This window comes from Notolepis coatsorum (assembly GCF_963971535.1).
Source record: "Notolepis coatsorum genome assembly, contig: SCAFFOLD_2131, whole genome shotgun sequence".
NCBI lineage: Eukaryota > Metazoa > Chordata > Actinopteri > Aulopiformes > Paralepididae > Notolepis > Notolepis coatsorum.
This window is the reverse complement of record NW_028173611.1, coordinates 1-14,300: the sequence shown is the minus strand read 5'-3', so window position 1 is coordinate 14,300 and position 14,300 is coordinate 1. Positions and strand designations below refer to the sequence as shown.

The window sequence follows — 14,300 nt, the reverse complement described above, 5'->3', positions numbered from 1 at the left end:
CTGTCGATCGTCTGGAGCCAGAACACCCACTTGGCAGGCGTGTACTGCTCCAGATTACCGTCCATCAAGTTTTGAAGGATAACAAAAGTATCTACCACCTTGCCTGCTGTGCGTTTGATTGGTGGCGACATTCTGTAACGCTTGGTGTGTAGACATCAACGGGGAAGGCAGGCACGACACGGGGAACACACAGGATACTGGAGGAAATGTCGCCACAAGGAATTGAGGAAAGACAGACACCTATATACCCACACTAATTGATAATCAACAACACCTGGCCAACACAGAATCACAACATACACAATGACAGTAAAGCAATGACAAACTAAACAACAACTAGACACTACTGCAATGACACACTAAACACAACTAGACACTAAGGCAATGACACACAACAACTCAACAGGGGTGTAACATCAAACACAGACAGGGATGGCCCAGCATAACATAATATTACAAATCATATCAACAATGTGCAACCAACACAAAATGGCCGACCGCACCATCGGGCTTAGGTCAGCAGAGGGAGCAATGTCAGGAGGAGAGCACTGTCCAATGTAATTCTCCTGCCGGTCAGCAGGACCGGCCCTTGGGTCGTAACAGTACCCATTCTGCAATTTTTTTTTTTTTTTTTTTTACTTTTTTTTTTTTAGCGTTTATCGCTTTTCTGGTCAAGCATGACCGACAGATACAGGGTGAAACGGGATATAGAGCAGGGGAAGACATTCTGGCAAATGACGGCGGGTCCGGGAATCGAACTCGGAGTCCACCAGATCCGTGACGCAGCACGGTTTTCCCCGACGCTGAAATAGCGCAGAGATATGCGGTGAGCTACTGGAGCCCCCCCCCATTCTGCAATCTTTTAATAAAGTTTTAAATCAATCAATCAATCAATGCCGTTAGAAAATCAGGATTTCTGCGATCGACACCTGCTGTCTTTTCAGCTGAGGCGGCCGCGCGCAATTATCCTGAGTATCAAGTCTGGTTCCAATGAACGAGACTGAATCAGCGTTCGAGGAACAGGGAAAGCCCGGATTCAAACATCGGGTTAATTGAATCTGGATAATGGGACTTTTGATCGACTTAGTTGAACCAGGTACAGGGAATAGGGCCCGGTCCACACAGAAAGACAACACAAAACATAACAACATGAGATACATATGACAATCACAATTAACAATGATAATCTAAAAACAGTAAAACATTGTAGACATCATTATCAACATCAGAATATTTTGCTCACATATTTAAGTAGTGCATTCTCAGGTGGTATTTGAAAGACACTTTACTATTCATTTAGCTATGATCGTTGCAACAAATCTTAAATGGAAAAAAATCCACCACCCACCTTTTTAACAAATGGTTTAATATTATGTAGTTGAGGAATTCACTTATTCACTTGGACAAATTGACAGCCCCGTCCTCTTTTCTTGATCCTCCAATCACAACTGTTTGTCCGACCGTTGTGATTGGAGGTTCAAGAAAAGAGGGCAGGGTTTGAGATAGGTAATGGAAAAAAGGGAGTAGTGTAATAGAGCAAACATTTCTTTTTATTATACTAATGAATTGTAGTTAGATTATTGCTTTTGATTAAAGTAATGATTAAAACATTACTTTAATGTAACAAACATTACAATAACACATTTTCTAATGAGAACGTTTTCCTCCAATCAAAAAAATATAAATATAAATGAGTTGCGTAATTCAATTATTCACTTGCAGTTCTGCTCTCTGTGTCTTCATGAGACAGGTGTATTTGTGGAAGCGCGAAGGCAAAACTGACACTCGAAACATGTTTGTTTTGTGATGTATTTTTGTGTATTATTGTTATTGTTGTATTGTGATGTGTCTTGTTCCATGTGAAAAAGTTAAAATAAAAAAGAGTTGATCACAAAAAAGAAACAGCAGCTGTACACTGTCAGGACTGTAGTTATACCTGACCACTCTGCAGTTTTATTATTATTATAATTTTATTTATTATTTTACCTGGGGACAATGCACATTTTCCACATCAATGTAAATGCGCCAGTGTTAGCTAATCATCTTCATCCCTAGTCCCTTGGAATGCATGTCTTTATTTAGTTGGGGGAGGAAACTCAAATCAAATCATATCAAATGTATTTTTGTAAAGTCCGAAATCACAAGTTAATGTCCCCAAGTCTTCTTTAAACAAGTCGAGAAGAAACATCACAATAAATCAAGAACAAAAAACCCACCATGAAATCCAAAATAAATGTAAAATAAATAAATGCAACACTCCCAGACATTCCCCAGCGAAGGTAAGGAAAAACTCACTAAAAACCTAGCAATAGGAAAAAAGCACCACAGGCGATGTGGAGGAGAGAAACCTCACCTCATCTCATTTCTGCATTGTACCTCACTGTTACTCATTTTACTCTGTATTGTATATTGTATATATATATATATTGACTGAACATTCCTTTACTTACTTTTTTTACTTACTTCTTAATTACTTTTTTACTTACTTTTTTTTTTTTTACTGTATATAGCACACTCTCAGGGGCTCATACAGAAACAAGCATTTCATCATAAAGTATTCTGTATTTTGTTGTGACAAATAATAATAAACAAACAAACAAAAGAAACCTTAGAAGGGCCGTTCAAGGGGGGATCCCCCTTCTTGGATGTTGGTGATAGTAGTGTTGCTATGGATGATCGATGGGAGAATAAAACAGGCGAATAGTTGGTCATGGTATGTATGTACATATACGTGTAATAAAACACAAATATGTACATGCAATACCAACTGGGGTACATACTGTAAGAAATGTTTTTAAATATTTAAATAGAATAGAGCTAAGAACAACAACAACAACAACAACAACAACAACAACAACAACAACAACAACAACAACAACAACAACAAAAGAAAAAGCATAGGGAAACGAGCGCTAGTATGAAAATAAAGGCTAAATGGCAAGGCTTTACACCCACGCAAACACAGGGAGAACGTGCAAACTCCACACAGAAAGGCCCCCCCCACCAGGGTTCCGACCTGTGACCTTCTTGCTGTGAGACAGCAGTGCTAACCACTGTGCCACAGCGCTGCCTCTCTCATGCTCACGGACAGAGTGTGTGTACCTTTGTGTCTCCCCAGAAATGTGAGCTCAGATGGGGCGGAGGCGCGGCGCAGACTAAGGGAGTGCGAGGGATTGGTGGACGCTCTGCTCCATGCCCTCCAATCAGCCGTGGGGAAGAAAGACATGGACAACAAGGTAGAATGACAACAACACCACACACACACACACACACACACACACACACACACACACACGTTACACTCATGCAGTCATAAACACACACGATACAGTACACACGTATCTAATGGAAGATTAATTACTTCTACTTGATAGGAGCAATATGGTCAATATGGATGGTTATTGAATACTAATTTATCACTGCAGTGTGCACAACAACAACACCATCTACGGAAGTGAACACGCCTACATTATTCCCAGAGTCAGACAATAAAATAGATACCAATTTCCTCTCTGTGCGTTCAGTAGAAAGCTTAAAACTCTGGGAAAGGAGGCGGTTAGGTGGCCGAGCGGAGATTGCGTTCGTCACCAGCCCCGGAGCTGTGAGCTGGATTCGCCTGTTCGAATCCAGCTCACAGCTCCGGGGTTGTCACCAGCTTGGCTGGCCGTCTGCACTAATACAATTGGCTGTATTAGAGGGTGGGAGAAGCTGGCGGGGTGGGTCCGGGTCGTTGTAAACAGCGACTCCTACAGTTCGGTCGGGGCGCCTGCTAAGCGCGGATAGGACTCGAGGGGGATAGTGTGGTCCTCCCACACGCTACACCCTCTCAATGAGAATCCGCGCTGCCAGGTGAAAAGAAGCGGTGATTGGCTGGACGTGTGTCGGAGGAAGCACGTGATAGCCTCCACTCTCCCAGACCGACTGTGGGGGGTAAGTGCGCAGCGACCAGGAAGGGACTGGGAATTGGCATACGACTAACATTGGGATGGGAGAAAATCGGAGGAAAATGGAGGGGGAAAAAGACCAAAAAAAAAAAAAAACTCTGGGAAAGGTGTTTTTCGCCTAGGCTAGCCGGATAGCTTTCTACCGAACGCACAGAGAGGAAATTGGTGGTCCTCATCCGCTTCCATTAATTTGTGTTAAGCTAGGCTAGCTCGCAGCCGGATAGCTTTCTACTGAACGTGTATGGAGAGGAAATTGATATATATCTTCTCATCTCCTCTGACTCTGGAGAAGACGTGAAGCATTTCCCATCATGTTGGCGTGTTCCTTTAATAGAATACGAATTGGTCATCAATCATACTGTGAACAAAGCTACACGTTCACAGCCTCCCTACCCTCTCTCCCCGTGCACCAGTCTGTGGAGAACTGCGTGTGCATCATGAGGAACCTGTCCTACCACGTCCACAGAGAGGTGCCGGGGGCCGAGAGGTTCCAGGACCCCTCGGCGCCGCAGGCCCCCGGCTCCACGGGGCCACAGCGGAAGAAGAGGGACGACGCTGGCTGCTTCGGGGGGAAGAAGGCCAAAGGTGAGGAGGAGGAGGAGGAGGACGGGGTGTCGGGGAGAGGGAGACCAGGGTGAGGAGAGAGGGAGACCAGGGTGTCGGGGAGAGGGAGACCAGGGTGAGGAGAGAGGGAGACCAGGGTGAGGAGAGAGGGAGACCAGGGTGAGGAGAGAGGGAGACCAGGGTGTCGGGGAGAGGGAGACCAGGGTGAGGAGAGAGGGAGACCAGGGTGTCGGGGAGAGGGAGGCCAGGGTGTCGGGGAGAGGGAGACCGGGGTGAGGAGAGAGGGAGACCAGGGTGTCGGGGAGAGGGAGACCAGGGAGAGGGGAGAGGGAGACCAGGGTGAGGAGAGAGGGAGGCCAGGGTGTCGGGGAGAGGGAGACCGGGGTGAGGAGAGAGGGAGACCAGGGTGTCGGGGAGAGGGAGACCAGGGTGAGGAGAGAGGGAGACCAGGGTGTCGGGGAGAGGGAGACCAGGGTGAGGAGAGAGGGAGACCAGGGTGAGGAGAGAGGGAGACCAGGGTGTCGGGGAGAGGGAGACCAGGGTGAGGAGAGAGGGAGACCAGGGTGAGGAGAGAGGGAGACCAGGGTGTCGGGGAGAGGGAGACCAGGGTGTCGGGGAGAGGGAGACCAGGGTGAGGAGAGAGGGAGACCAGGGAGAGGGGAGAGGGAGACCAGGGTGAGGAGAGAGGGAGACCAGGGAGAGGGGAGAGGGAGACCAGGGTGTCGGGGAGAGGGAGACCAGGGTGAGGAGAGAGGGAGACCAGGGTGTCGGGGAGAGAGGGAGACCAGGGTGAGGAGAGAGGGAGACCAGGGTGAGGAGAGAGGGAGACCAGGGTGAGGAGAGAGGGAGACCAGGGTGTCGGGGAGAGAGGGAGACCAGGGAGAGGAGAGAGGGAGACCAGGGTGAGGAGAGAGGGAGACCAGGGTGAGGAGAGAGGGAGACCAGGGTGTCGGGGAGAGGGAGACCAGGGTGAGGAGAGAGGGAGACCAGGGTGTCGGGGAGAGGGAGACCAGGGTGTCGGGGAGAGGGAGACCAGGGTGAGGAGAGAGGGAGACCAGGGTGAGGAGAGAGGGAGACCAGGGTGAGGAGAGAGGGAGACCAGGGTGTCGGGGAGAGGGAGACCAGGGTGTCGGGGAGAGGGAGACCAGGGTGAGGAGAGAGGGAGACCAGGGTGAGGAGAGAGGGAGACCAGGGTGAGGAGAGAGGGAGACCAGGGTGAGGAGAGAGGGAGACCGGGGAGAGGAGAGAGGGAGACCGGGGTGAGGAGAGAGGGAGACCAGGGTGTCGGGGAGAGGGAGACCAGGGTGAGGAGAGAGGGAGACCAGGGTGTCGGGGAGAGGGAGACCGGGGTGAGGAGAGAGGGAGACCGGGGTGAGGAGAGAGGGAGACCGGGGAGAGGAGAGAGGGAGACCGGGGTGAGGAGAGAGGGAGACCGGGGTGAGGAGAGAGGGAGACCGGGGTGAGGAGAGAGGGAGACCAGGGTGTCGGGGAGAGGGAGACCAGGGTGTCGGGGAGAGGGAGACCAGGGTGAGGGGAGAGGGAGACCAGGGTGAGGAGAGAGGGAGACCGGGGTGAGGAGAGAGGGAGACCAGGGTGAGGAGAGAGGGAGACCAGGGTGAGGAGAGAGGGAGACCGGGGTGAGGAGAGAGGGAGACCGGGGTGAGGAGAGAGGGAGACCGGGGTGAGGAGAGAGGGAGACCGGGGTGAGGAGAGAGGGAGACCGGGGAGAGGGAGACCAGGGTGTCGGGGAGAGGGAGACCAGGGTGAGGAGAGAGGGAGACCAGGGTGAGGAGAGAGGGAGACCGGGGTGAGGAGAGAGGGAGACCGGGGTGAGGAGAGAGGGAGACCGGGGAGAGGAGAGAGGGAGACCGGGGTGAGGAGAGAGGGAGACCGGGGTGAGGAGAGAGGGAGACCAGGGTGTCGGGGAGAGGGAGACCAGGGTGAGGAGAGAGGGAGACCAGGGTGTCGGGGAGAGGGAGACCAGGGTGAGGAGAGAGGGAGACCAGGGTGAGGAGAGAGGGAGACCAGGGTGAGGAGAGAGGGAGACCGGGGTGAGGAGAGAGGGAGACCAGGGTGAGGAGAGAGGGAGACCAGGGTGAGGAGAGAGGGAGACCAGGGTGAGGAGAGAGGGAGACCGGGGTGAGGAGAGAGGGAGACCAGGGTGAGGAGAGAGGGAGACCAGGGTGAGGAGAGAGGGAGACCGGGGTGAGGAGAGAGGGAGACCGGGGAGAGGGAGACCAGGGTGTCGGGGAGAGGGAGACCAGGGTGAGGAGAGAGGGAGACCAGGGTGAGGAGAGAGGGAGACCAGGGTGAGGAGAGAGGGAGACCGGGGAGAGGAGAGAGGGAGACCAGGGTGAGGAGAGAGGGAGACCAGGGTGTCGGGGAGAGGGAGACCGGGGTGAGGAGAGAGGGAGACCAGGGTGAGGAGAGAGGGAGGCCGGGGTGTCGGGGAGAGGGAGACCGGGGAGAGGAGAGAGGGAGACCAGGGTGTCGGGGAGAGGGAGACCAGGGTGAGGAGAGAGGGAGACCGGGGTGAGGAGAGAGGGAGACCGGGGAGAGGGAGACCAGGGTGTCGGGGAGAGGGAGACCAGGGTGAGGAGAGAGGGAGACCAGGGTGAGGAGAGAGGGAGACCGGGGTGTCGGGGAGAGGGAGACCAGGGTGAGGAGAGAGGGAGACCAGGGTGTCGGGGAGAGGGAGACCAGGGTGAGGAGAGAGGGAGACCAGGGTGAGGAGAGAGGGAGACCGGGGTGAGGAGAGAGGGAGACCGGGGAGAGGGAGACCAGGGTGTCGGGGAGAGGGAGACCAGGGTGAGGAGAGAGGGAGACCAGGGTGAGGAGAGAGGGAGACCGGGGTGAGGAGAGAGGGAGACCAGGGTGAGGAGAGAGGGAGACCAGGGTGAGGAGAGAGGGAGACCGGGGTGAGGAGAGAGGGAGACCGGGGAGAGGGAGACCAGGGTGTCGGGGAGAGGGAGACCAGGGTGAGGAGAGAGGGAGACCAGGGTGAGGAGAGAGGGAGACCAGGGTGAGGAGAGAGGGAGACCGGGGAGAGGAGAGAGGGAGACCAGGGTGAGGAGAGAGGGAGACCAGGGTGTCGGGGAGAGGGAGACCGGGGTGAGGAGAGAGGGAGACCAGGGTGAGGAGAGAGGGAGGCCGGGGTGTCGGGGAGAGGGAGACCAGGGTGAGGAGAGAGGGAGACCAGGGTGAGGAGAGAGGGAGACCAGGGTGTCGGGGAGAGAGAGACCGGGGTGTCGGGGAGAGGGAGACCAGGGTGAGGAGAGAGGGAGACCGGGGTGTCGGGGAGAGAGAGACCGGGGTGTCGGGGAGAGGGAGACCAGGGTGAGGAGAGAGGGAGACCGGGGTGTCGGGGAGAGGGAGACCGGGGAGAGGAGGCGTCCTCCTAACAGAGACATTTGATTTTGATTTAGATTTTATTACGGATCCCCATTAGCTGGTGCCATAGCAACCAGCTAGTCTCCCTGGCGGTCCACACAAAAAAAACATACAAAAACCATTATTATTGCAAAACGAAATTATTAAAAGTCAGTACTCAACACACAATGCATAATGAAACTAACAATTAAGATGGCTAAAATTACATGCAAGCACAGAAACAGAAAACAAAAAAAAACTAAACAAAATACTTTACAGTGTTAAATACAATTTAAGATTTTAAAAAGTGAATCTACTGTACAGTAAATGCAGCAGAGGTTTTGAGGCAGGTTATTCCAAAGAGTTAATGCTCTGAAAATAAAGGATCTCCTTAAAGCGTTGGTTTTTGGACCTGGCTAATCAAGCTGCCCACTACTGTACATGTAGAGGTACTGGAACTTAAGCATCTTAAGAACGGATTCGGTTCAGTGTTGTTGATGACTGCATTTGACCTCAAGCCTTGTGAAAACGTTGTGTTTGTCTCTGAGGGAAGCAATAGTTCTGATTGGAGGATCTGAAAAAGGGGGTGTGGCTTGATATGGGTCAATTGGTTGGACTTCGGCGCCCTCAGCTTACACTAATATGTTCTGAAAAGCAACAACGCACATTTATAGGATACACTGTAAAAAAAAATTGTGTTTCACAGGAAATTCACTGTATTATTTTACAGATTCACTTTGTTTTTCTACTTTAAGTGTAAATACCATAAAAATACAGTAAATTACCTTTTATCAAAATATTAACCATTAAATAAAGGTTGTAATCTGTAAATGTATTTGATTTTACTGTAATTTGACAGTAAGTATTTGGAAACCATTAATGCCATACATTTACCGTTTCCTTGCGGCTTTTTTTCTTACAGTGTAGAGCAGTGGTGCCCAACCAGTCGATCGCGATCGACAGGTAGATCGCGGGCTGATTTCAAGTAGATCTTGATTAATAAAATTTTATTATAAAAAAAAAAAAATTGCTAAATCAACTCTTCCTCTCCTTGTTAACTACAACAAGCAATGCTGTTTTTATTTAAGATGAGGTCGGACTCGGCACTGACAGATTTGTGTTCATTATGCTGCTTTTATAAAGCCTCAAATGACGGCTTACAATATACAATTTTGGCTGGTAGCTCTCGGGCTAGGTGGTAAATAAAAAAGTAGATCTTGGTTCAAAAAAGGTTGGCCACCCCTGGTGTAGAGAATAGAAGATTTGTTTGCTAATTTCTAATTTGACAACATTATGTCATTCTCTCCCGCTGAATTCCCTGTTTCCAGTGAAAGCCGTTTATCACGCTCTTATTTCCCCTTAACAGCCCAAATATTTGCCTATTACACGGTTAAGACAGAAGACAAATGTTTGATTGCGACTTATTCCACATGATCTCTCATGTTGTGAATATTGACTTGACCCCGGTCTGTATGGAATATGCAACGGTTGTTTATTTTTCCTTTCTTTTGGTCCTATTGTCTTTATTGTCTTTTGTCTGATTACTGTTGCCTTTTAACACCTCTAACTACCTAGTCTCTTAGACAGATGTACCATTGTGTGTAAGCAGTCTCTTATAATCACCAGCCTGCTACACTATTAGCTAAACAACACCATTATCTCCCTGCTGTAGTATAACAATAAGGGCCGCTATCAATTGTCAGCCAACGAGGTGTGACCCCACAGCCAGTGACCTCTAACGACCCAGCAGGGAATCCTATTGGCCTTAGAGGTCAAGACAACACATGTATACAGATTTATACAGATAGTAATTAGCCACTTGACTGCTTTCGCAAATACACACACGCTTGCACAACACACACACACACACACACACACACACACACGCTTGCACAACACACACACCCACCAACACACACACACACACGCACGCACACACACACACACGCACACACACACACGCACATACTGGCTAATGAGTGTGTTTAGCTAGTGGAGGCCCTGGAGGTGTACTTTGAACGAGGGAAGGCCTATGTTTAAAACCATTAAAACACCCTTCTGAAAGACAGAAGGAAGGCAGGCTGTTCAGGAGGGCGGTGCACTGCAACACAGTCAGTCTCCAAAGTCATTTGTTACCTGAACTAAATGGGTTGGCCTCCGCTTTAATGCCACAGTCTCCATTACACAAAAAAACATTATGATCAACGTTTGCTCCAGGGTGCAAGCTTTGTTTTAGCTAATGAAGGTGCTTGCTTTTTCTGCCTATTATTTTCTTTTATTTTCAATGCATTTTTATTCTGTGAAGTATTTAAAAAAAGATTGTATCATACTGTGATTGTTTCATGGTGACACGCTACCTGGTCCCCTGACACATGTGTGTGTGACATTGCAGAATGGTGATACGCTGTCATAATTTAGGCTCTATGCCGTTCTATCATTCCGTCATCTCTCTCTTTCTCTCCCTCTATCTCGTTCTCCCTCCCCCTGTATTTTTATCTTTCTCTCTCTCTCTCTCTCTCTCTCTCTCTCTCTCTCTCTCTCTCTCTCTCTCTCTCCCTGTCTTTTCCTCTCTCCCTATCATTCTCCAGTTCTATACAAACTCTATAATCTCTGCCACCCTCTCTCCCTCTCTCTCTATATCATCTTTGTCTCATTGCCAATCACCTGTGCTCAATTATTTTCTATTCCCCACAAAACTGCCCGTCTAAATAGTATTACTTTTTTTTTTTAATAAACTGTACACATGTATTATTACTCTGCATCTTAATCCATGACACACATGCACACACTCTCTCACACACTCACTCTCTCTCTCTTTTTTATACCATGCCTTTTCTCTTCTCCCTGCTTGTGTTTTTGGCATTGCTGCTGCTTCCTTGGCTAACTATAGAGGAATGGTTTAATCAAGGTGAGTGTCTCTCTCTCTCTCTCTCGTGCGCGCGCACTCTCTCTCTCGTTCTCTCTCTCTCTCTGGCTCTCTCTCTCTCTCTCTCTCTCTCTCTCTCTCTCGCTTGCTCTCTCTCTCTCGCTCTCTCTCTGGCTCTCGCTCTCTTTCTCTCTCTCCTGCCTATCTCGTTCTTCTTGTAGTCTCTCTTCATATCCCTGCTCCCTACCATCCCCATAGATTAGAATATACAGTAGCGGAATTAGTTTGGGCACCTTCCAAAGATAGAGGTAGTAGTAATAGTAATAGTTGTAGTGGTAGTAGTAATAGTAGTAGTAGCAGTAGTAGCATTAGTAGTAGTATTAATAGTAGTACTAATAGTAATAATAGTAGTAGTAGAAGTAGTACTAATAGTAATAATAGTAGTAGTAATATTAGTAGTACCAATAGTAATAGTAGTAGTAGTACTAATAGTAGTAGTAGTAGTAGTAGTAGTAGTAGTAGTAGTAGTAGTAGTAGTAGTAGTAGTAGTAGTAGTAGTAGTAGTGGTGCTTAGATAGGGGAATGATAACAGGGATAGTTGAGTGAGTTTTCTGGCATCTGTAGTAATTAGTTTATTTAATGGACAGAAGTGTGTGAGCTTCACCTGTTATAGTTTAGTTTAGCTCTCTCTCTCTCTCTCTCTCTCTCTCTCTCTCTCTCTCTCTCTCTCGCTCTCTCTCTCTCAAAGAAGGCAAGCGAATGTCAAACCACTGCACCAGCATGCCAGCTCCATGTAAGCAGCTAGATGTGGAATATCTGTCTTTGTTTGTGCCTCCCCCCCCTTCCCCACACTCTCTGCTGTGCCAATGGGCATGTCCATCCATGTGCATGAGATATGTTCATCACAGGGTTCCTACGGTCATGGAAAACAGTCACATAATGTCCAGGCATGGGACAAGTTAAAGATAATGATGCAAAATCCAAAAAAGCTTCTTGAAAAGAATAATAACCCACATAACAAATGTGCTGATTATCTAACGCTGATTTGGGGTGAAAAAACCATGTGTTTCCAAAAAGGAAACTTTTCAGAAATGAAGATTATACAATACATGTACCTTTGAAGCTCTGTGGGGTTTCATGGTCCTCACAGTGCACGACATACAGAACCTATTCACTTTACTGTCAATTCAAGTGAAAACATGAAAATCTAAATTGGAGATACATGCGAAAGCAGCAATAAGTCCTCGTCTCCTGAGACGTCCCAACTGGTTACAAAAAACTGCAATTAAGAATTGAACATATATTACGCAGACAAATACAGTAATGGGTTAGAAATGGTGCTATACTATATTCTGTCATTTCATGGAGAAATCCTGGAATTGAGCCTGTGAAAAAAAACGAGTAGGAGCCCTGTCATTAGCAAGCTGCTCTATACCCCCCCCCCCCTATCTCACCCATTCCATTGCACACCTCTGCATTATTCAAGGGGTTGCAGCCTGGGAAAGTGTTGGGGGAAATGACATGGGAAGGAGATGGGATATGAAGGAGGCAGTGGTGTGTGTAATAGCGGTGTGTTGTAGTGGTAAGAAGAGTAACTGTATGTGTGGTCTTCTTGTGTAAATATATGTGTCAGTTCATCTCTGCAAACTTTGACATCACTAGAGTCTGACTACTGTTTGTCTTGCTCTGAACATTCCACATGTCTAGACGTCCTTGTTCTGTATATGTGTGTGTGTGTGGTTGTGTGTATACATGCATATATGTGTGTGTGTGTGTGTGATCTTTGTGTGATGTTTCTCTTTGCAGTGGTCTCTAGAACATTGTCAGTTGCACGGTCTGTTATGGTCTCAGGACGGGACACTGACGCCAGCCTCCTGCCTCTCTTCTCTCTCCCAGGCAGGAAAAACGGGGAGAATGACAAAAACTACGACACACTGGATCTACCGAAGCGCACGGAGCCATCGAAAGGTAGGCCCCTCCCCCACCACCGCCGCCTGTCAAACAAAATGCCCATATTACACACTCAACCCCCTCTCTGCCGCCGCGGTGGCGACTGCCCCCAAACCCACGAGTGGAAAACACCTGGCCTCATCAGACGCCATCCTGCGGGAGGCAGGCAGAGAGGAAATCTCCCATCAGTCTTTTTGACAAAAGAAGCCAGCGAAAGAAATCAAAATGATTTTGTTTGACTTGAGGGATGTGACGCTCACAAACGGCCCGTGAGGCGTAGGTTGTAATATAGCTTTGTTTGGCAGATTTCAAGTCACCACCCTGCCGCGTCCGTCGGCGCTCCGGCTCTTGTACCAGCTCTCCGGAGCGTTTTGCTCGAGCTGGCGCGGGCGACCTGCTAACACTGGAGTGAGCTGTGATCCAACAGGACATTAACTAGGTACATTGTTATGGTGTATTAAGACCCCAAAGAGCTTGGAGGGATATCCATTATCTCCTAGAGGCACTGTTAGATAGGGCTTCTCAGTTGTCTTACACTTAACTACACTGCACCCCATTGTATTCTACTGCACCGTAGAGCCAGACTGAGAGGCCTTTACAGCGTGATGTCGTCTCAGTAATAAGTCACCAGTGTGTGCGCTGTAACCTTGGGTGTATTTTGTAGCATTGCAATTCAGCAATAATGCGGTTTAGGTCACGGTCAACTATGCACAAGACTACATGGGATCCTTGATGGAAGGCTAGATGGCCTCCCTGTGGTGGGGATTGAATAGTTGTGCTCTGCTGAGGCGGATAGCCTATTCCCCAGACGGACGGACAGAGGCATAGAGAGTTTACCTTCCCCACTGTCATATCCCCTCTCCTCTCCTCTCCACTCCTCTCCTCTCCTCTCCTCTCCTCTCCTCTCCTCTCCTCTCCTCTCCTCTCCTCTCCTCTCCTCTCCTCTCCTCTCCTCTCCTCTCCTCTCCTCCCCACTGCTCCTCCTCTCCTCTCCTCTCCTCCCCACTGTTCCTCCTCTCCTCTCCTCTCCTCTCCTCTCCTCCCCACTGCTCCTCCTCTCCTCTCCTCTCATTTCCTCTCCTCTCCTCTCCTCCCCACTGCTCCTCCTCTCCTCTCCTCTCCTCCCCACTGCTCCTCCTCTCCTATCCTCTCCTCCCACTGCTCCTCCTCTCCTCTCCTCTCCTCTCCTCTCCTCTCCTCTCCTCTCCTCTCATTTCCTCTCCTCTCCTCTCCTCCCCTCTCCTCTCCACTGCTCCTCCTCTCCTCTCCTCTCTTCCCCACTGCTCCTCCTCTCCTATCCTCTCCTCTCCTCTCCTCTCCTCCTCTCCTCTCCTCTCCTCTCCTCTCCTCTCCTCTCCTCTCCTCTCCACTGCTCCTCCTCTCTCCTCCTCTCCTCTCCTCTCCTCTCCTGCCCACTGCTCCTACTCTCCTCTCCTCTCCACTGCTCCTCCTCTCCTCTCCTCTCCTCTCCTCTCCACTGCTCCTCCTCTCTCCTCCTCTCCTCTCCTCCCCACTGCTCCTCCTCTCCCCTCCTCTCCTCTCCACTGCTCCTCCTCTCCTCTCCTCTCCACTGCTCCTCCTCTCCTCTCCTCTCCACTGCTCCTCCT

At 49.4% G+C, this 14,300-nt stretch overlaps 1 protein-coding gene across 1 annotated transcript; it reads left to right on the top strand.

The window, feature by feature from the left end:
* Positions 1-489: 489 nt before the first annotated feature.
* LOC311247744 (splicing regulator ARVCF-like) lies at positions 490-12,711 on the top strand (the record flags this gene model as incomplete). Its single annotated transcript, XM_084338747.1, has 5 exons — positions 490-515; positions 3,119-3,236; positions 4,358-4,529; positions 10,768-10,785; positions 12,640-12,711. Coding segments are annotated over 5 exons (406 nt in total), but the record flags the coding sequence as incomplete, so codon positions are not given.
* Between the last annotated feature and the right edge of the window lie 1,589 nt (positions 12,712-14,300).